This window comes from Agelaius phoeniceus, chromosome 13 (genome assembly GCF_051311805.1).
Source record: "Agelaius phoeniceus isolate bAgePho1 chromosome 13, bAgePho1.hap1, whole genome shotgun sequence".
NCBI lineage: Eukaryota > Metazoa > Chordata > Aves > Passeriformes > Icteridae > Agelaius > Agelaius phoeniceus.
This window is the reverse complement of record NC_135277.1, coordinates 15,256,547-15,279,840: the sequence shown is the minus strand read 5'-3', so window position 1 is coordinate 15,279,840 and position 23,294 is coordinate 15,256,547. Positions and strand designations below refer to the sequence as shown.

At 39.3% G+C, this 23,294-nt stretch overlaps 1 protein-coding gene across 5 annotated transcripts in view; it reads left to right on the top strand.

Annotated features, from left to right (window-relative positions):
* TRPM1 (transient receptor potential cation channel subfamily M member 1) overlaps positions 1 to 23,294 on the top strand; it is a 77,829-nt gene that overhangs the window by 33,805 nt on the left and 20,730 nt on the right. For all 5 annotated transcript variants that reach the window (XM_077185484.1, XM_077185482.1, XM_077185483.1 and 2 more), the window contains 14 exons: positions 8,011 to 8,090; positions 8,823 to 9,018; positions 9,289 to 9,502; positions 10,200 to 10,324; positions 10,987 to 11,158; positions 13,586 to 13,760; positions 15,273 to 15,396; positions 17,168 to 17,240; positions 18,057 to 18,157; positions 19,002 to 19,175; positions 19,829 to 19,963; positions 20,247 to 20,297; positions 21,791 to 21,931; positions 22,532 to 22,561. In XM_077185484.1, the coding sequence (XP_077041599.1) occupies positions 8,011 to 8,090; positions 8,823 to 9,018; positions 9,289 to 9,502; positions 10,200 to 10,324; positions 10,987 to 11,158; positions 13,586 to 13,760; positions 15,273 to 15,396; positions 17,168 to 17,240; positions 18,057 to 18,157; positions 19,002 to 19,175; positions 19,829 to 19,963; positions 20,247 to 20,297; positions 21,791 to 21,931; positions 22,532 to 22,561 (1,791 nt within the window). The remainder of the gene's footprint in view (positions 1 to 8,010; positions 8,091 to 8,822; positions 9,019 to 9,288; positions 9,503 to 10,199; positions 10,325 to 10,986; positions 11,159 to 13,585; positions 13,761 to 15,272; positions 15,397 to 17,167; positions 17,241 to 18,056; positions 18,158 to 19,001; positions 19,176 to 19,828; positions 19,964 to 20,246; positions 20,298 to 21,790; positions 21,932 to 22,531; positions 22,562 to 23,294) is intronic.

Below are 23,294 nucleotides of genomic sequence, written 5' to 3'. Positions count from 1 at the left end.
AACTAAATGTTTATAGTATCTTTTCTCAAAATATGTATTTGTTCAGCATCTCCAGAATTGAGAGACTTCTGAGATATGCATATATTCTTCATATGTAAATATAGAAATGTTGCTTCATAGCAATTTTAAAGTGTGTTTTATTAATGTGCATCTCAGTATGGCCTAAGTACTGGTTTTTTGTCACCACATTTTGAAAGTGTCAGTGTAAAGAATTCTTCAAGCCCAGCTGTTTAATGTGCTTTGCACTTCAAGTAGTACTAACTACAGCTGTGCATTTAGAACAAACTCTCATAGCTGAGTAATGTTCCATGCAACATGTAGTCATTTTCTTCAGTTGTTTTACCTTTGTGGTTTGCCCTATTTCATAAAGAAAAAGGTCTCAAACCATACTATGTTATGTCATATATGAAAAATCAGCATGACAAGCTGACTTGTCAGAAGTTGTTTAGTTCTCTCTGAACTAGGATCTTGTAATCTCATATATCAAAGAAGTGCTTATACTTTTAGTCCTTTTCCAAACAGCAAGCACATCTTTGATTATTTCTACTCTAATACTTATTATTCTTAATAATGTGGACTTGAATGACCCAGATCTCACTGATGGAGGCAATATTCTAGTCCTAATCAATGTTTTTTGCATCTGCATGTAAGTGTGGGCTAGTTTTTTCTGTAGGCATGATTAACATCTATTGACACAATTTTCTAAACCACAAATAACCAGGAGAATTAGGTATGTGGGTAGTTTTAGTAAGAACTATTCTCAGGCTTAGCTTTGTATTAAGGGAAGTACCTTGTCAGATTGATCATGATTTCATAAGTGTTGATGAATTGCACAAAGGAAGGTTTGCTGTTGAGGATGTCAAATCCCAGGGGTTTTCTTTATAATAGCAGTTTTATACCTCAGGTTAGAATGAATGGCCTGTACTAAAGGCTCATAGTTCAGAATAATTTAAGAGAAATAGCCCACATGCAAATAATCTGGAAGCACCCTGACTTCTTTTGAAAATATTATCTAGCAGAGTCTTTACATTAGCCAAGACAGATAATAGTTATAGTATGAAAAACATTCCTGAGCCTTGTCAGAACTAGATACCAGGGTCATCTTAAATTTTTAAATAAGAATTATCTACAAAATTATGTTACAGATGAGGTTAGGAATTACCAGGCTACTTTGGCTAATATAATGTTAGAGGCTGCCTACTGTCTCTCCCTGCCTGTCCATCCTGCAGTATCAGACCTCTTGAGAGTGGTCACTTAGGTGAAGTAGCTCACCACCTCTTAGTGTCTTGGTTAGTGTGTAAGATCTGGGAGTAAATCCTGGCCCATGGATTGTCTATGGGCTGAAGGTTCTTTGGGGAGAAAGGTGCAGAGGCTCAGTACAGGTTGGTGTTTGTGCTCCCCATCTCCAGACAGGAGGGCTAAAGGCAAAAGGAGGATTTGGCAAGGTATTAACAGAACTGGACTAAGTAACAAATGGAGATTAACCTTATTGTTAGCATGTCTTCCCTGAAATTTGGTGCAGTAAGGGAAAGGACAAATGGTTGCAGGAATGCCTTTTGCTTCCTTAAAATGTGTTAGATGTGGTGTGTAAGGTTGCCAGTGAATTTCTTTCGTATTCCACACAGAAGAATTCTGTACTGCAAAACTACACAGGGTATGTTCTCCCCAGGCATGTGCTGAGCCAGTGCACTCCAAATGGTTCTTTAAGTTGCTTTATTATAGTTTCATTAGCAGTATAGTTACATTAGTGCTGGGCTGTGCCTGCCTCTCTGTAGGAGCTCATCCAACACTTTGCTCCTGTGCCTCCATGGACTTTGTGCTGGAGCTGGGGCTCTCCACCATTTCAGAGCCAGCCAGTCTGCTGTGCTATTGAGGCTGTAGCTGCTTTTCACATTGCATAACCTCTGGGGAAGTGCTGTGTATCTCTCAGAGGTGCAGCAGAATCATCTTAGCTTTGAAAAAGGAGCTTGTTACTTCTTACTTCCATACTTTGTAAACCGTGTCCCTCAGTTAATGAACACGGAGAGAAAATGGAATAATTTTCTTTTTATGGCAGATGTTTGCTGTGCCTCTCCAGGAACACAGAGTGTAATGAAACCATGAAAGCTCCTTACAGCTCTCTGTGCAATGTAGCACCATTTTCTGGTTTGCACACCAGCAGCAGGAGGGATTTCTTGGGAAATAACAACCTTGCTTGCCTTGCTTACAGACACTGCCATCCTGCCTGGTGCCTGTTAGTCTCTACCACAGAACAAGAGGCTCCCCGACAAAGTTGCTACAAGAGCATGGATTCAAATTGAACAATATCAAAAACACAGTGGACTGTCTCCAGATCATATATAAAATTTGACAGAACTCTGTATCACTAAGAATAAGAATTGTCTCAAGCAAATAGGATTTTATTTGAAAGAATCTTTAAACTGTTACAAATCCCTTCTTGATGCTCTTATTAGCAAAAAATATAAGGGCTTCTCTTTCTTTTGGGTGTTGTTTGGTACTTCATACTTATTAAAGCTACTCTAGGTTCTACAAATAGATTTTTGATAGAACTCATGCTAACAAGAGTTTTAGAAATTTCGTAGATTCATAGGCTGTTGCTGTGTTCTGTAGTTGGGGGCATTGTTCATGGCTCTGGCTTCTTTGTGGCATAACACAAATTCAAAACAGCATTTTGGTTTCATGCTCTGTACTTATTTAGCAATGAATAACTTTTCAGTAAAATCTTACCAGTTTGAGAGTGGCTCCAGGATTGGCTATTAACATACATCACATAGTTTGGAGGATTTTTCTCTGAGCAAGACCTTGTTATTAGGAGGAATGTAATTTCTAGGCAGAACTAATCACCTGAAAGATTAATTAGTTGGGTACTTGGAAAAAATGTTCCTTCAAAGTGAAGAAGAATGATGAATAGTGTAATTGGGATGTTGCATTTAAAGGCAGCACAAAATAGCAATTGTTCTTATGTCAGGATTTAAGTTCCAGATAACAGAGATTCTGCTAATATAATGATTTCTTTTTTCTCCCAACTGTTTATTGTTCTTATTTACTTTCTTTTAAGTAAGAGTGCACATGCTCTTGATATGAGTTTCATTTCACATTCAGATTACTTCTTTCTCTCAGTATCTCATCAAAGCAAACATCCCTGTGCTCAAATCTAGCCTAAATATCCCAGTTTAATTCTGTAGAGCCTTCTAATTTTATGATTGGTCGACACAGTTGAGATTTGATTTTCTGGTAATGCCACCTTTTCTGCAGCATACTGCAAGCCATAGGAGGATTACCTGAAAAGTTGGTCAGAAGGTGTTAACAGGGCTACAGATGAATGTTTCCATAAATAACAATCAGTTCACATCCTAACAAGATGTTGGTCAAAGTAATTTGTACTAGTCCACAGATGTAAGCTCTGCTGCCCAGCCAGATGCATTTTTGTATTATTGTGTGCTTGACTTAGCCTGAACAGCTCTGTCAGAGCCTGTATTATTCATGACATACATTTGTTTGGTCCCCTGCCTGCTCCCTCAGTTCATTTGTGCACCAGGCACTGTCTGCGTGTCCAATCCCCATCGATGCACCAAGCCCTGCTGTTCTCATGCCTGCTCACCAGCTGGGCCTGGCCCAGGCTAAACCTCTCTGGAGAGCAGCAGCTGTGGAGTATGTGCTCCTTCCTTGTGCCCCAGTGCCTCTGAGCTGTGTGAGAGCAGAAGCTCTGCAGTTACAAGGTGAGGCCAAGCCCCATCCCATCCTGTCCCCAGTTCAAGCAAGCCAAGCCATCGAGCAAGGACACGAGTCCCCGTTCCAGGAGCAGCACTCTGGGGGTCACTGGAGCTCTCAGAGCTCAGTCCTGCTTTTAGACCAGAGCTTGGGCTTTGGGTGTGCTCCAGTGGCACAGCAGACTCTCATCCCTGCCCCCCCGTCCCTCCCCAAATTCTTCCACTCCCTTTGCTGGTCATTCCATTCATCACAATCACTAAATGCTGTGCCATCCTGCAGGGGTGTATCTTTACTGAAATCACAGCTTCTGGTGACACAATGTCATGTAAGAGTTTGCAGCATGACATTTCCAGTGGCTTTCCTCTCCTGTCTGGATTCCCACCTTGGAGATTCTCCAAGGATGTATTTTTTGGTGCATAGCCCACCTGTTGCTCTTGCATAAAGCTGCAGTGAAACATGGCTGCAGGCTTGGTTTTGATACAGCCTGAAATTCAGGCCAAGTGCTTGTTTACCGAATGCTTGGTTATATATGAAGTGAAATACATAAAATTTAATGTTAATTTTGTAGAAAACTGAAATTATCTATGTGTGGGAGAGAAAATTCTCTTCAATTGCTGCAGCTAAGATGATTCCATTGCTTTTTTCTCAGCAAATAGTGTAATTCATTTGCAATAGTCAAAGGATAATTGATCTTTTTAGAACTAGTTCTTGTGTTTATTAGTTCCTATATTAGCAAGGTGACTAGTGGTTTAGGGTCTTGCTTTTGCTACTCTGTAATTTACAAACCAGTTATACTGATTTCCTTTTGTTTCTGAGGAGGATAACTTTATAATGCTAAAGACAACTAGCAAAACCATATAGAGTAATAATATAAATCCAGTGTTAGTTCATGCTGTTTCTCAGCAACATATTGGCTTCTAGGCTGAAGTACACGAATTAGCAGTGGTTTGGGGTTTTTTTTGTCATAGCTTAGGAGACCTGTTGCCAGTTTACATAAAGGAAAGCAAATATACCACTGAACATCTGAAATGTGGTTTTTTCAAAACTAGGTTCTAATTAATACATTCAGTATTTGCAGTAACAAGCATGTTTGAACTTCACTACTGTCAACAAGTTGGGATCTGGGTTTTTTTTTTGTTTTCTTCGGGGGGGTATGGAAAACCACCAGTGGTTGTTGGTATGAAAACTGTAGCTGATCTATCAAAGTCCCTTAACAATTCATCCATTCCAAGGCTGTTTAAAAGTGCTTTTTTTTTTTCATTCTCACAAGAGACAGTATGTGTACTTACATTTTTCCTTGAAAGACCAAGAGCTTTTCAATCCTGAGAGAGAAATGTACAGAATCTGTACAAAATAAGTGGAGAAAGTGCCCATTTTCTGACAGTAAATGTTTCTGCTCAAGTATTTGCACTGGATTATAATGAAGCTTTGGTTAAGCAGATTAAACAGACAAAAGCAGCGAAACTTCAAAGGCTGACCAAATGTGCTGAGGTTTTTATTTCCCCAGTCTGTAATGCCTGCTTTTGCCTTCCTCTCATTAGCACAGAAAAATAAGCCAGTAGAGCACAATGTGTTGTCCCTCTGCAGTGCCTGCAGCGGCTGATTGCTAACGGGGTTCTGGGGGTGAGTATCCAAGGCTTTTCCAACGCAGCAGTAGATAAGAGACCTCCTCTGAGAAGGGGTTTAAGAGCAACTGCACAGCTGAGAGTTCAGCTGTTTGTAGAGCTCCTTTTAGATACCAAGATGCAAAAGATTCCTTCCAAACAGAGATGTTAAATCTGTGACTTAAACAATGGTTAATTAACTATTTTTAACATGCTCAAAACAGCAAAAGGATCTCTGTGCTTTGGTAAGCTACAAGGAATAAGGTAAAGCAGTATTCACTGGCATGGTGTAACAATCCAAACTGATTTGATATTTCTGGGTTGCATTTTCCAGTATTCTCTACAGAACAGTTAAGTGTGCAGCATCTGTTATGGTTTTTATTGTGAAAAGTGTTTCCTGCACTGTGGGATTGATTCGGGCTTTTGTGTCAAGGAGTTACCAGAGACCACGCAGAATTTGGAAGTTTTAATCAGCTGGGGGAAGGGAATATGTTTAGAATATATAAAATAATAAAACCAAATTATTTAAAAAATTAAATATGTGCAATTTTAGAAGTACAGAAATTATGTAAGCTCTGTAACAGGTTCCTGTTAAGCTCATTTGATAATGTTACAGTTCATTAACTAATATGGTGTATGTGAGAAGCAACAACGCTGGACATAGTTATGAAACAGCAGTAAATTTGTACCCTTTGTACATTTGTGTACTTTTGGAATAAGTTTGAAAAATTACTGTAATTCAAATCAAATGGACTATTTTTGGCTCTCTGAATATTTTGAACTGCCTACATACCTGTGAAGTAGCAAAATCTCATTCTGAGCAGGTAAATGGCATTTCTTTGATTTAACCACCCACCTCCACATACCACAGAGCCTCAGGGATCTCGCTGTTGGAGATGTTTTCTCTGGATTTTTCTAGAACTGGACTCTGATGGTATAGAACAAAAGCATTTTCTAAGCTTCACTTCAAATAATAATATTGCTAAAATTTGTCGTGTTGTAGCAGCCTTGCCAGAAGATGTATGAAAAGAATCTTCTCAATAATTTTGGAAGAAAGGCTTTTTAATTTCATTTGAAGAAGGAATCTGTGGAGTCGAGACAGAAAAGCTGACTAAGACCCACAGCCTTTCAATATTAAATATAATACTCTTTACCTTCTTATTTTGCTACATGGCCAAGCCCTTTATGCTACATGCCTGAGATACATGCCTTGGCATTCAGAAAGCAAGTAAAGCTGTAAGCTACAGGAAGCTTTGTGAGCTGTTATTTCTTCCTCACTGTTGTGCTGTGAGGTCCCAGACAACTCCTTCTAAAATGACATGAGATGGTCCTGCCTTGGTAAATCAGCAGGATGGGAATGGAGAGCAGAACTGCAGGATCTCCCAGGCCACTGACTGCCCAGACTGGCTCAGAGGCACCTGAGAGAGGTGAATGTTTGTGTGCCTGAGCAATTAGGGACACCTTTTTAATGAAGTAGAAGCTTGGTTTGGCAACTTCTTTGCAGTTACTTGCAATGGGGGAACTTCAAGTAGTCCCCTGTCATTTTAGATATTGTGGAGTAAATGAAGAAGCCAGATGGGAAGGAACAAGTCAACAGACAAAGGAGCTTCAGAGACAGCTCTTGCCTTGCATGAGAAAGAAAGATGAACTCTGAAAGCCCCTGTTCATCGTGCTGGAGCCTGTGTGACACTCGGAGTGGGGCAGGTCTCAAAGTGGCTGACAGACATCTGCAGCTGACTTTCTTAAGTCAAAATCAGCAATGATTTTAGTTCTTTCTCTAGGAAAAGTCCCTTTACTTTTTTTTTAAGTTAGACTGAAAGTTGTTGTGTCATTTTTAGCTTCTGTGTCTGCAAAAATTTAATTTCAGTGCCATAGCACAAACCAAAACGTACAACATTTGCTTGCAACTTGAAAAGACAATTTCATAATTCAAGCTCAGAAGAGGCAACTTTTATCAGCAAGGCAAAGGTATTGGTATCATCCAATTGTGAGTGGTTTTTAACATTTTTCATTTCTTTAAAGTTAAAAGACTTCTTTGAATTCACTTTTTAAAATTGGTTTGCAAGTAGGAAAATAGGCCAAGACAATATGAAGGTCGTTTTGTTCCTTCTGTTTCAAAGATACCCAAAGAGTTTGTGTTTTTACTGTCACAGGGTATTTCAATTGAAAAATGCTCCTTCCAAGACACATGTCGTTCAGAGTCAGATGCCTTAGGAAAGACTGGAACTTGATTTACAGTGGGAAAAAAATTATGTGAGAAGATAGTTATGAAGGGAAAGTTACTGAGGAGAACTTTCTGCGTACAAAGAATGATACTAAAGCATTATTTGGAGTAAATACTATTATCTATTTATTTCACAATTTATGCTGATTTTCTGTGCTACATTGAGTCCATTTACTGTTTACTGCAGTGGGAAGGAGCAGGTGCATTTTTTTGGTAGAACTTGAAACTTCAAGACCATCTTTCTTGAAAATTCAAGATCAAACAGAAGGGTTTTTACAGACATTTGAGATTTTAATTTTGTCCAAGTCATAGAAATTCACATCACTTCATGAGTAGATGTATCTGGTGTTTAAAACTGATGTAATGAATTTAGTAGTTGAAAATAGAAGGTGAATGTTGCTGTATCTGCCACACAGAAATATAACAGTATGTTTCTTTTTCTTTTTTTTTTTTGCCTTTCTCTCTTTTAAGGGTCAGAAGGCTTGGATAGAGAAGACCTTTTCTAAAAGAGAATGTATCTATATAATTGCCAACAACAAAGACACTACCAGGTAACATTTGAAATTTTTGTTTCAACAGAAAAGCTTAATACCAGAGAAATTCAACTTTGTTTGGGTTTAGATGTGTGAAAACCAGTTCAGTCACTGTCTGTAAAGGGAGATGACAGGGGAACAAAAGCACAAGTCATGCTTGCACTCCAGTCTGCACAGAGCCATGGGACTTGTCTCACAGAGATGAGAGATGGCAAGGCTGGGAGCAGGGAGGCAGTGAGTTGTTAGCTCCTAACTTTGCTAACCATGATAGATTCATAGTGAATTCTGAAAGCAAGGGTGCAGCACTGTGGTGCCATCCTTCACAGTTGGTATGATATTACCAATGACAATAGCAGATGGGGGGATTTGATTTCTTATTCTAAATATTAATATTGCTCCATGGGCTAGCTGCATATTGTGGTCCAGCTTGTGTGGATAACAGAACAGTTAATGTCACATGCAAGCTGTCACCTCTAAGTAAGAAATAGGTGGTCAGTGCTCCTGTTCTGCATTCTTCCTCCTTGCCTGGCCTTTTACCTAGAACAGCTTTCCATTGCATGACACAAGTGAAGTGAATTTTTTTATCTTTGCATGTTAAAAAATACCTAAGCCTGTTCATTCTGGCACATATGTATATGTGAGAGGTGTTTTCTATTATTCCTCTTGGGCAGTTGAAAATCCAATTTCTGATTATTTTTTTTTAATATGGAAGATACTGTAATCAAAGTCACTTCATATTTTAACCTCCAGGTGCTGCTGTGGCCAGCTCATTAACCAACATATTCCACCTCCTCCAAGTATAACAGCTAATAAAAATGAAGAAGAAACGAAGCAAGTGGAAGCTCAGCCAGAGAAATGGTCTGTCAGTAAACACACCCAAGCATACCCAACAGATGCCTATGGAAACCTGGAATTCCAGGGAGGAGGACATTCAAATAAGGCCATGGTAAGGGGCATAGGGTACTTTAAGGTATTTATTCATCTGGTGTTCAACAGACTTGACTTTTCTTAGCAGTAAAAGTAACAGCAGTTCAAACTTCTTCAAAAATTCTCTTTGTTTTTCCTCTCTTCTGAAGAAATCCAAACTTAGGTTTGTTTCTTTGTTTGAAAATTGTAAAACTCTCCCTTCAGGATGAAAGGCAAGCAGTAACCATTCTTTGCTCAGAGAATTTTTCTGAACAGGTTGAGTGACAGCATTACACATTGCTCTTTGCAGTACATCCGTGTGTCCTATGACACTAAACCAGATTCTCTGCTGCACCTCATGGTGAAAGACTGGCAACTGGAACTGCCCAAACTCTTAATCTCTGTCCATGGAGGCCTCCAGAACTTTGAAATGCAACCAAAATTAAAGCAAGTGTTTGGAAAAGGTCTGATAAAGGCTGCCATGACCACAGGAGCTTGGATTTTCACTGGTGGTGTTAGTACAGGTAAGCAATTGCCATCACTTTTTGTTTACTTAAGAATTCAGTGATGTTCATTCACTAATCTTTCCCACAGGCAGAAGATTTAAGTCTACATGAACGAGTCATTACCCACTAGACCAAAAAAGGAGCATTGTAATCATTTGTGTTAATCTCCTACCCAGCCCAGACCATAAGATTTTCCTGGGTCAGTATTGATTTGCATTACTCGGTGTTTCCCCTGAAAACAAATCTCAGCCTTGGTTTCAGTAGCAAGGAATCTACCACTAGCTCTAATACACTTCTTTTAGTGCTTGGTTATCCTTGTAGTTAAGAAGTTTCCTACTCCAAATTTAACTTTGGTGTGGTTTTTTTGTACAAAGATCTATTTATTACTGAAAGTGTATTTCCTGCTGTCATGGTTTGTGTCCAATGAATAACATACCTCAGACAAGGATACAGATTTCACTGTGGCAAGTTGGTAACAGGGTAAGTCTTCCACAGACTTCACTGAATTCAGCACAATGATGTGAGGAGGTCATGGGACTTACAACACAACCATTACAAAATAAAAGCACGGTTGTCTGCATTGCATCTTCTACTATAAAATACTAGTTTAGTAGTGAAAGCAACACAGTAGCTCCCTGAGAGACAAGAAGAAAATTCTGTTGTTTAGTGATCAATCTAAAGTGCCAAAAATGCATTAAATTAATTGTACCAATAGGTGTCATTCGTCATGTGGGAGATGCCTTGAAAGATCATTCTTCCAAATCCAGAGGACGAATATGTGCCATAGGAATTGCACCGTGGGGCATTGTAGAAAACAAGGAAGATCTAATAGGAAAAGATGTAAGTGTTTAAGGAAACAGCTCTGTGAAAAATACATTGTTAATATTTCTGAAATACCACTTTTTTCCATTTCTAAAGCAGGCCTAGAAGGTGAAATTGAACAATTTTGTGAGAAAACCTGTTGTTTAATAATATTTCTCAGATTGTCATAAATGACCTCAAAGTAAATATGGAATTGGTGAGGTTTCCATTGCTTTCATTAGTAAAGACCTCTCTGTGGTGACAGTTTTACATCCTAACTTCAGTGTGGCACTCCTGAGCCTTCTGTAAATCACATAAGGGCTGGCATTTATCATAGGGGGGTACTCTGGAGTGGCATATGAATTACTAGGAACTCCAGATGAGAATGTATTTTCTAATGCACTAAGAGGATTATGTAACAGCACAGTGTGTGAACAAGGAGAGCATGGTAATGAGCTTAGGGGAACATGCAGGGGAGCGCACAATCTGACTGTCATCCTCCAAAGAAAACAGTGCTGTCAGGAGGACAGATTTGGAATGTAAAAGCAAGCTCCATTTCTAATTCTACTCTGGTTTTTATAGAGATTTGCTTGGTTGGTTTCCCCAGAAGACACTGAGTGTGCCTCCCTTGGGTGGTGTGGGGTATTTTCCCATTTGATTCTTAGTTCTAATCTCAGTGCATCTCTCCTCTTGACACACAGGTAACCCGAGTTTACCAAACCATGTCAAACCCTTTAAGTAAGCTCTCTGTGCTCAACAGTTCCCACACCCACTTCATTCTGGCAGACAATGGCACATTAGGTAAATATGGAGCTGAAGTCAAGTTACGGCGTCAGCTGGAAAAACACATTTCCCTCCAGAAGATTAACACACGTAAGTATGAGTGGGGCAAACTGTGACCATAACATCTTGAAGGGGGGTAAGGAGGGCTTGAAGCACTTGAAATTATGGAAATTAAAGGCTTCTTCCAGCTCTTTCCATGGAAATGTGATCAGGACTGTGTGACTGGAATGGAACGTGTGCTGTTTGATAAGTGATGAAAGAGCCCACGTTGAACCAGGCAGGAACACCATGGAGTAAGGATTGCAGAAAGGGATGAGGAAAAATTGGCAAATCATAGTGAGGAGAAGCTTCAAAGCAGTGAGAATCTAAGGAAAAGGAAATGCAAAAAATTTGTGCACTTCTAGGCTAGAATTCAAAAGCATCAGTAAACACACAGAATGAGGGGATTTTTTACAGTTCCTGTTTACAGGAATCCTGTGCAGCTTAGCGATTTCTGATTCTGAATATTCACACATTTTATTTTCTCTTTTATATACGGATTTGTTTCATTTGAAATATCTCACTCAAAATTCTTTGATCTTCCTGATAAACGTAGCAGGCATTTTGATTTTTAAAGACAATTAAGATAATTTCACCTTAATGCTTTCATATTTAGAGTTTTGTGCAGTTTGAAATTTCTTCCAGCTATTATGGCCTCTTTAAAATAATTTTCTAGAATTTTTCCCATTGTTATTTAGAAAATAATTATTTAAAAATATATATATATTCATTAACATGTAAAATAATAATTTTAAAAGGTTAGATAGAAAATATATAAACTATTTAAAAATAACTCCACAACCCTAATTAAAAATGGTCCAAAAAATGTTAATAGTCTTTCAATTCACACATCAGTTAAGAGCTACTGGAGAATCTACATCAGTTCTTCCAGTTGCTTTTCTTCCCTCTTACTGGTACCCCTGTAAACTGTGTAAGCCTCTAAAAATAAGAAAAAAGAAACATCCAGAATGGCAATAGCATTGAACTCCACAGAAGTTCCTTATAGGGTCTAAGTGCTCTTATGGGTAGAGCAGAAAACTCAATCAAAGTGGCAGGTAAAGCCACAAGGTGCAATTAGAGAACAGCCATGAGGTATCCAAATGTTCTGGGAATTCTTGAAGTGCTGCCCTCTGCCTGTGGTGAGCCTGGGAAACAGCTCAGGAAAATGCTGCCCCTTGCCTTTGAGCATGGAGGCAGTGCCAGGTGCTGCTGCCCACAGATGGAAACAGCTCAGCCTGCTTTTGTCAGCTTTGTCTTCTGCAGAAGTGCTGGCACAGCTGGAAGGTTGTAAAAGGGAGCATTAGCTTGAAAAATCAGGAATTCAGGGCCTAGAGATGGGATGTTCTGTGCCATTCCTTTTAATGCACTGGGGCTTGGGGATATCAACTCTGGTTTAGGTAGTGTTTGATGGTTTTTGTCATGAAAAGGGCAAAGTTGGGAATTACACATAGAAGCCTGTTCTGTCAAGGGCTGCAGTACACCTGCTAGTTACAACATACAGGGAGTTGTTTTGTTTCTTCTTAATCACTCCAAGCACAGGCACCTCTGCTGGAAATCTCAGGAGGAATCACTAAAGATTTCATGGACACACAGGCCGGCCCCTGCTCTGTGACTCCTCCTTATCAGAGCTGGGGTGTACTGACAGGAGGATGTCAGGAAGCTTCTCCTGTCACTGTGCATGGTGTTCTGTTCTGCAGAGAGGAATCCAGGTTGAAAACATGAACTCTTTCACGTATTCTCAGCCAAACAAAAAAGTGCATCTTTATAAAGCGCTGGTCATTTCACAGGTTAAGAACTGAATTCGATTGCTTATGATAGTGGAATTAGTCAGCATTCAGGTAATGTTTTGTCCTTCATTTCCCCAAGTTTCTTGTGACTCAAGGCTACTGAGACCATGTGACCTGTGGGCTTCCCTTTGTCATCCTATGCCTGGAGATCACAGTGAGGCAGGGACAGCAAAGGGATGCTCAGCTGTCGTCTCTTCCATCGGCCAGCCATTTCAGCCTCATGATAAAAACACTAATTCCATTTTTATCTTAGGAATAAGCATAGGTATGTCACCTCACTGAAGACTTCCCTAGGTAACCAATGAAGAGTAAAGCATCAAAGGCTGGGAGCCATCCAAGCAACAGCGAAGCTGATGAAGCAATAGGACAGGCATGTTAGCTGCTTTATCTGTACCTGGTGTCTATTGAGAGAGCTTACAAACATCCACCATCACTGAGTGGATAAGTTATCAGCATGGAGCTGATACAGAAGCAAGGGCAGAGAGACATCTTACTCTTTTCTTTTTGGGCTTGGGGAACAGCATATCGATGTTTTTGCTCACGTTGGCCACAAAATGGCCATCATTTTTCCTAGGGGCTCTGGTTGGAAGCAGTGCTCTAACACAGAAATCACATCCGCTTATCCCAATTTCTTAGACTAAGTTTCAATGACACTTTTTTTTTCTTGTTTCTGTTCTTCTGGTTTTTGCAGGACTGGGGCAAGGTGTTCCTGTGGTTGGGCTCATAGTAGAAGGAGGTCCCAATGTGATCTCCATTGTCTTGGAGTGCCTGCGGGAAGACCCCCCTCTCCCGGTGGTGATCTGCGACGGCAGCGGGCGAGCGTCAGACATTCTGTCATTTGCACACAAGTACTCAGAGGAAGGAGGGTAAGGGTTCAAGATCTTCACCAAAGCTGTGTAGGACTGTATGCCTTGCTTTCATAGAGCTTCATTAAAAAAACCCTCAAGGATAAAATGCTGCTAGCAGAGGCATTCTGCTGTCAGCCAGCTTTTGTTGCCCGTTTGGTCTTAGCCCTGAAGTTAGTGAGTAGAAGTTATTACCACTTTGACTGCATGTTATGGTCCTTTGAAATGATCTTTCTCTCAGCACAGCACACTGTTTCATAAGCTCCATCAGGGTCTACTGCAATATTCTTAGTGCTGGATGGAGCACAGTAGAAACAAGGACAAGTTCCCAGGAGTAACTCTTCAGGCCAGGGCTGAGGTTAATTAGTACATGGATTTGCAAAATTTGTGCTCCCTGATTCTGCTGTGTTGTGTGAATTAATTTCATTGTCCACTGGCCAGACCAGTGTCCGGCTGTGGGAATTTTGGGCTTCCTTCATTCTCTTGCTTTTGCCTTCCAGGCAAACACCTTGTATATTGTCTTAATTAAGTTGTGGCATACCTGTCTTGTGCTGAAGATAGAACCTATTTCCTATACTGAAGTTGAAGCTTAGCTTGGATTAAATATTAAGCAGACAAGTAGTGTTGCAAGCAGTGTGGATGTTATTTGCTGAATTAGGAGAGCAGCTCTTATGCTGGATTTTGTTGGTGTTTAGACATAGCACATATTTAATTGCACCAGCAGTACTTATGATTCAGCAACTTTCCTTTCTGTCTAACAAGCTTCCTTAGTTTAGATCAAACTCGGTTTGCTTTTTTTTTTCTCTTATTCATTTTTCCAATCACCTCCTAGGTAATTGAAAGAGCTTATCAGGATCAGTTTTCAGAGATGTGCTCACTGCATGACTTTCCCTCCCAGTGACAGTGCACATGATGCAGTGTCCAATTTTCTTCTCCAATAATTGTGATAAATGTGTTCATCTAGTAAGGCAGATCTATAATGAGAATTTTTTGTCAGTCCAATCATTTTCTCACAGTGAATTTTGAATTTTACTACATGTCTCAGGCACCTGCTGGTAATGTTTGCCATAATCTGAAAACACATGTGTTTTATTGGGAAATGGATGAAGATTGAAGGGCTGTTTTGTAATGCCTTGGGAGAGAAAACATTCCTGACCTTTCTATAATGTTTTCAATCTAATTTCTTAAGTTATCTTTTGGATTGTTTGTTTGTTTATCAGTTGGGTATTATGAGGTTTCAGATGCATTAGCAAGTTCAGTCCTCTGTTTACAACCATAAGCAAGGTGACATTTCAGAAGTGTGGAGTATTTTGGGGTTTTTAGCTATATGCAAAGGGAGTTGGAACATTTAGAAGCAAAGGTAGGGGCCCTGTATAGCCTAATGATAAAATCCTGAAGACTGAAATTGTTAACAGAAGTATATCTCTGATATATAAGGTGAATAATTGGATATTATAGTTTCTTAAACAGTAGGCCTTCTGAATATATATTCATTCTGGCAATGTCCTCTTTTATGTCTCATTTTTCATTTAGGATAATAAATGAATCCCTTAGGGACCAGCTTCTAGTTACCATCCAGAAAACCTTTAACTACAACAGGAATCAAGCTCATCAGCTGTTTGTCATTCTTATGGAGTGCATGAAAAAAAAAGAACTTGTAAGTATCCTAAAAGTAGTTCACAAAGGTGATTTCTGTGACCAAACTTTATGGAGTACTTTTAAATGCCATTTTCCCAGGGTTATAGTTTAAGCTTTTTTTCCCCCCATACAGCTGCATTAAATGTACACATTCATTCATAAGCATAGGCCAAGAAGGGATTACATCTTCTGGAAAGTCCCAAAACCAAATTTCAGATGCTTCTCCTGTGTAAATTGGTAGGAATCTTTTTCCACAGACTTCAGCAAGGCAGAACAAGACACCAAGAGAAATGCTCTAAACCCAGGATCCAGTGCCAAAAGTGGAGGAAGGATAATTGAAGAAAGGGTTCCTAGGAGCAAAAAGCATTCAGAGTACAACAACACATTTTTGTTTTCTGACATAGTTACTCCTTAACAGCCTTTCATTCCACGGAAAGGGGCTTGGCAGCCTGTTGAAAGGAACTGAAGCATTGTTTTCCTGAAGATCCCCCCCTTCCTTGCTCCTGGTTTGCTGCAGGTCTGCTGTGTGTGCTGCAGCCCTCACTCAGGCTCCTGCCTGCCTCCCACGTCCCAGCTGCAGAGAAAAGTGTGCTCAGGAAAAGAAAACCTTTGACATTCACATCTGTGGTCTGGAAGCAGTATATTGAAACTACATTCACTATGTCCTTGCAGGCAGAATGAAACCCTGAGTGTTTGAGTAATTCTTTCTGTGAAGTTTTGTAAATATGATGCCAAGATGAGTTCCATACGTACACCTTCACTGGATGTAAAGTTGATAGTAAACATGACTCTGATGAGCTGACTGAAAAGAGAATCAGCCTTCCTAAAACATTGGTTTGAGAAAAGAGAAGAAGAGAGCCCACAGCTGCTTTAGTCAGACTGTTTTGAATTTAAAATGTGCATCAGAGCACGCCTGGTTTACTCAGCAAAATTAAGACACTAGCTGTGCAGCCTAAGCAGACTTATGGTTCTGGTTTTCTGTTGATAGTTTTGTCTGTTCTTGCTAATTAGTAATATTTTTCCCATAGTTCTTCTTTTTCTAATGTCATGTATCTTTGCATTCCTGCAAAATATATTCCAACTCTTGAGAAAATTGCTATTCTCAGTAGTTAATGTGAGTAGCTGCTTTTGGAAAATGAAGAATTTGAGGTTTTTTGGTCTGCATTTGGTATTAACTTTGTTAACATAGAATATTTGGTTATTCTGCTTTCGAATAATAAGTCATCTAGTATGTAATTAAATGGCTAAGCTTTACATTAATTACTATTTTTAAGATCATTGAATTGCAATGGACTGAACTAAGCAAATGTGACTAAAAAGAATTGCCTTTTTTTTACTTGATTCTGCTTTTTTAATTGTCACATGTAACACATCCTGCAGCTAAAAATTGTTTGAGTGTTATCATCAATAAAATAGATGCTGTGATAATTATCTTGGGTAGCAAGCATTTCCATTTCCATTACTACTAGGAAGTAATAGAACCATCAGAAAACAATTGGTTTTGCATGGCAGTTTTGTCACCATATTGTAGAATACATGGGTTTGGTAAAGATTTTTCATTAAGTTTGTCATGTTCACCAATGCAGGGATGTTTTAGGATAACTTCTCTGAAAGAATTTAATTAAACACTTCTGTGAAAACCAAATTTCAAAGAAAAATTTAGTTGAACTGTACTTTTTGAAAAATCTTAAGTTGAAGGGAATAATGAAGCAGCACCATTCTGCCCCATTTTCTGTGCTATGTTCAGTGTCTCTCTTTGCTGAGCTGTAATTTTGTGTGCTTGGTTGTAGATCACCGTGTTCCGCATGGGCTCGGAAGGGCAGCACGACATTGAGATGTCCATCCTCACTGCTCTCCTCAAAGGTGGGTGTTCCAGGCACTCAGGAGGGCTGCACAAGCACCCCAAGAGGACATCCCTATGCACTGTCTGACATTCACTCTTTGTGTTTCAGTCTTTGATTTCTTCACTTGGATTTTAATAAATGCCTGGGTGTGTTTGGTTAATGTTCAGATTAACATGAAGCATAAAATCTAGATTGAAAGTTTTGTGTGGCTTTCCTCCCCTGAAATCTTGGGATGGATGGGAGTGCTGCAACAACTGTACTGCTGTACTGCTGATACTTCAGCTCATTTTATTGCAGTTCTAGCATACTTTAATAAAGTTAGGGAAAAAAAGTGGGAAGATGAAAGACTGTCTGGATTTTTGCAGATCTCAGATTGTGCCATTTAAACCTTAGAGCAATAGGATCAGTTCCATATTTAATTGGGGTTTGTTATGTTTGCTGAGACAACTGTTTTCTGTCTGTGGGTATACAGTAGTTGTATGGGATCTCTGGAGTCCCCAAATTTACACTTTTATGTACAGTATCTGCCAGAGGAGCTGAGAGGAGTCTTTAAGAAGAATTAAATATCTGTCTTTTGCATCAGAATAAAAGTCAATATGGAAGCTTTAAAAAAAAACAAATGGAGACAATCTCATTAATCCTTTGGAAATTAGGATTATAGGGTTAAATGGAAGATGCTATAATTTGATTAGATGAATCAACTGCTTTGTGTCAGAATTATTCTAATGGTAGTATGATATGGAGCCAGACTTGCTGTTTCCTAGTTATTGCAGAAGGTTGTCCAGTGTTGTTTCATCATGTGTGAAATATGAACCCTCTGTGTGTTTCTGTTCAGGTACCAATGCATCTGCTCCAGACCAGCTCAGCCTGGCTTTGGCCTGGAATCGTGTAGACATTGCACGCAGCCAAATCTTTGTCTTTGGACACCACTGGCCAGTAAGACAACGTTTTCTTTGTTTCTCAGTAGTTTAAATTAAGATGTGTAATATTTACACCTTGAGTTTGATGCTGCACTGGCAGCAATGGGGAAACACTGCAGTTCACCTGTGTAATTAAAATCCTTTATTTAAGCTATTTTATGTCTCACTGTGTTGATGCTTTTTGCTTTGCTGTGTGAACCATCTGATGCTGAATTGCTCCAAGGTGTCATGAGGAGACATGCAATCCAGTTTTCTTCTCTGTGCAGTTTATGTAACCTAAGCATTATCTGGAGCAAGATAAGCCTCCAAAGTGTGGTGCATGTGTGCCTCTGCCCTGGGCAGACAGGTTGGAAAGGGAAGGACTTTAGCTGAAGAATCAATGTGTCTTGAGAGGTATAAAGAGAAATACTGTCTGCAGAACAGAAATGAACCAGTGAGTGGCTCTCTGTCCTCTCTGCTCTGCAGTATGGATGCTGTTTGGCATCATGCACCATTCTTGTTAGGCTCTTTCTGTCCAGCTCTTGTTGCTATTTATTTTCACAACTATTGCTTTCAGAGAGAGCGAAGGACCTGAAGTGTCCCAGTCCTTTCACACTGATTTTATTTTTCAAGAGAAATTCTCCCCAGTCAAGCTCCTTCACTGCTTTGACTTTCAGTGTTATTTAGACTTAACAGCTTTTAAGAAGGGGTAAAGCTGTGACTATGCAGAAAGGCCCTTAAACTTAGACAAATTACCATTTTTAGTTGACTCAATGTGAGAAGTGGTGACTGGGGGGGTGAGCTTGGTAGGAATGTACTCAGTTAAATAGTTCCTGTAAGATCAATTAGATTTCTAATGCTTTAATGCATTATAAATATAGCCTTTAGGAAGCCTTACAGCTCCTGATGGTACAGCTCCTGAGAAGGAAAAGAAATCTCCAGCACCTCAGACTAAAGCAGGCAGAGGGAAAGGAAAAGGAAAGAAAAAGGGAGGAAAAGCAAAAGAAGAACCAGAAGAAGAAACAGACCCAAGAAAACTTGAACTCCTGAACTGGGTAAGAGAAAAGTATTAGTATAAAAACAGTGCTGAAGTTTTTTTTTTTTTTCATTCTGAGGTACAAAGACAGAAGGAAGATGCACATTTTTATTCTGTAGAACGTTCTTTTGCACATTCCCACAAGATCAGCTGTAGATTCTGCAGGAATGCTGTTGGGTGTTGGAGCCAAGAATCCCTCTCTCATCCCATGTGCACCACATGCAGCCATAACAGTACAAGTCAGTACTGAGCTGCAGCATCTTCTTCCCTGCACTTGTCAGAAGGAAATAAGACCAACAGTGAACATCTTCCTTCTGTGAATGTGTTGGTTTAACTTGTTCCTATCATGCTGAGCAAATAAATCCCTTTTTCACATAATGTGTCAGGCTTGGTATGCCTAGTTTAGTTAAAAATTCTGAACAAAATGTTTGAAAGATACTGATATTGAATGACTGAAAGCCACAATTGTATTGCTAAAGGTTTGGAATTCTCTGCTATCTCTACTCACTTCACGTGTTTAAAATGTTACTTTCTCAATTCCTTTTTACTTACAGACCAATTAACATATGTGGGAACTCAGTCCATATCCTAAGTAGTGAAAATGGCTGTGGCTGCTGCCCAAGCAGCTCATTTGTACTCATGTGGTCTCCCATTCTCCACCCTGCAATTCAGGTGAACTCCCTGGAGCAGGCTATGCTGGATGCACTGGTCCTGGATCGAGTGGACTTTGTGAAACTGCTCATTGAGAATGGAGTGAACATGCAGCACTTCCTGACCATTCCTCGCCTGGAGGAGCTGTATAACACTGTGAGTGAGCAGAAATGCTAAGAAAGACCTGTGGTATTTTGCCACTGTGTATGTGACTTGAATCACCACAGAAGGGTTTATTAAAAAGGAATATTACACAGATCTTGATAGAAAGGTGTTTGTCACTGTAGCCCAGTTCCTTCTTTTCACCCCTCTGGGGTGTGATGGCACATGGCTGTTGTCTGAAGTTCTGCATAAGCTGCCAGATCACTAATTGTGTTCATGTTTGCAAAAAATCTGAGGAACTGAAGCTCTAATGGACCATGAATTACTTTTGTTTCAGAGACTGGGTCCGCCAAATACGCTGCATTTGCTAGTCAGAGATGTGAAAAAGGTAAGCAGTGTTACATTTGTGTGGTTGCATTAGCCATGTGAATCAACAGTAAAAGCAAGCACAGCATGGGGCCAAGCAGCCATTTGAAATTAGATAGCAGCTGTTAGGAAAAGTTAAATGTCTCCCTGTGTAGCAAAGAGTGATGTCAGTCTGACTTGGGTATGGCAGTGCTAGTAATTTAAAAACTAAGGAGTTAACTGAATTAAGCTCCTATAGTGGCATTTGGGATTCAGGTTGACACTGTTTCTTCTCTACAAGAAGCTCTCAATGCAGCATTATAGGGGAGGAGTGGAAGGAAAGGCCTGCTAGGTTAACTGGAAGCCCCACTCATGTCTGTAGAATTTCTTGCATTTTGTTTGTTTCCTTGTGTGTTTTCCAGTTACTTTTCCCTCACTAGTCCAACTTTTTACCTGGAGAAAATCTCTTCTGTCCTAAATTTGTTACTCATTTTTTTTCCATTACATGAAAATTTGTTCATTGTATGTGAGTAGGGAGGGTCATTGTGAGATTTGTTGTATTTTCTCTCTTAGAGGCTTTGAAGCTTTCATTCACTTAAGTTCAGCTACATGAAATTGTCTGTTTTAATTTCTGCAGGAAAACTCCCAGTTATTCTAGGGAGGTTCAGATGTGGGGATTATGCAGTACTGTGTTAATGTTTAATTCATATTCATATGCTTCATAGCTTAACACTTTTCTCATTCAGTGTTGTTACTGTGAGTGTCACTAATGTTCCTCTGCATTCTGTCTGTCTGTCTGTCTGTGTCTCCTCTTTTCCATTGCATTTCCATGCTCCTTCCCTCAGCGGCAGTCCCGGGGATTCAGTTGGGTTAACCTGGAGGTGATGTGCTTCCTTAGGCTGTGCTTGTTCCATCATAGCAGCTGCTCAGTGGTGATGTAGAACCAGTCATTGCTGTAGGATGTAGCTTGGACCATGAAGCACCATTTTTTTCCAGTGGAGTCTATACAATTATCCAGTTTTAGCTGTAACTGCCAAAATTAGAGTTTGCCTTTTGCTTTGATTCTGGGCTGCACATTAATCATGGTCTGCATTGTAGTCTCAGCCGTAGATAATATGATGAAATATAAGTTTCCATAAAAAAAAGTATGTAAAGTATGATTATCAGGGATAGTCACCATGAAATTGCCATGCTTTTATACTGGATTAATGATAATTAGTACAGAGTTTGTTAAGTTCATGAATATAACCCTTGTAAACAATATAAACTTGTATGGACACTCATATGTGAGTAAATCAAATGAAAATTTGTTCAGAAATATGAATTCTGCTAACAACAAAACCAAGAAGCTATGACCCCAAAAATTTTCATTATGTGAATCAGTAAATTTCATACAAATGTTCAAAGACTGAACCCAGTGGCTGTAAATAATACCCGTGTTCCAATTTAATTGTGACATATGTCTAGCCAGGCAATTTAATCTGTGTCATGTTTTCTTATCCTAAATCCTTATTAAGTTGTGGGTTTTTTTGTTAGGGAAATCTTCCACCAGATTATCATATCAGCCTAATAGATATTGGTCTTGTCCTGGAATATCTCATGGGTGGAGCCTATCGCTGCAACTACACTCGGAAAAGCTTTCGGACCCTTTATAATAATTTATTTGGACCAAAGAGGGTAAGAATTAATTCTAGATGTGGCCATTATGGTGGTGGTAAAAATAAGTAACACTCTGTTTCTTTGTTTTTGTGAAACACTGCATATTAAATTCTAAAGAAGTGCTGCAAGGTAGAAGTTGAAACTCCAAGAGTGAAGTTATATAAGAAAGTTGTAAGACATCTGTGTTAAAGGATGTGAGGACATGAGAGTGGTGAATGCACTGATCTGGAGGTGAATTTCCTCCCATTCCAGTAGTTTACAATCCAAGTATTCCTAACAATGGTGTTCTTAGAAGCAATATTTTATTTGGCTTTTGTGACAATGGGTAATTTTAATTCTCAAAGTATTATTTATCAAATTATTCGTTTAACTCTTCAGTCTAAATTAAAATCTTTCCTTTGAGTGCAGGATAGATATTTCCTAACCCATTGCATTCCTGCAAATACAATTTAAATGAAGAGTAACTAATTGCAGCACTATTGGTACAATTATTTATAACAGTAAGTTTCATAATAAATGCTGTACATTTGTATTGAAAATGGGTTTGCTTGGTATTGTTTGGTCTTTCAAATTTTCCTCCCATCTAACTGATTTTCTTTTCTATTTTTTAATATTCAGCCAAAAGCTCTTAAACTACTGGGAATGGAGGTAAGTTGGATTTATTTAAAAAACTGGTTTTATCAAAACGTTTCCTGGTACAATACCCTTTTGTTTTTATTTGATTTTCCTATGGTGTAGAGGACCTAATTTTTTGTCCTCCATTTGAGATTTTATGTCCTGTGCTTCAGAGGTGGTAAATACTTTGTGTAATTGATGGCCCCTGAATTTTCCATAGAGGACAGAGGTCACCACTTGCAGTTATTAAAGCTGCTCAAGGAGAAGTACATGCTCAGTTCAGCTGAGCTGAAGAGTCATCTTTGGAAATGGTGTGGGAGGTTGAATTCTGAATTTGGATTTAAATTTTGTTGAAAAATAGTGCATAATGCTGAGCTTGCTTGAACAAGAACTGATTTTGTAGAATAGCAATTTCTTTTACTTGCAATCCACTTCTGAGATTGGATCACAGTCTACAGTGATGATGAGCTCTGTCTTATATATGCAATGTTCTTCCTATATTTTTTAAACCCTAATTTTCCCAATCATGGCTTTTCTCCCTTCAGGATCCTGCTTCATTGTCACTACTTCCCTTCAGTTACTTCCATGTTGGTTCCTGTAGTAATGGCCTATCCTCCCTATCCCTTTAAGAAATGAGATACTTAATACCTTCCAGGTGCACTGCATACATAGGAGGAGATTGCTTATTCCAAGGTGAAGACTCCCTTTGGTATCTTGCTGTTCTTAAGGGTGCTGTGTGCCTGTCTTTGCCTTTTGCATGTTGCCA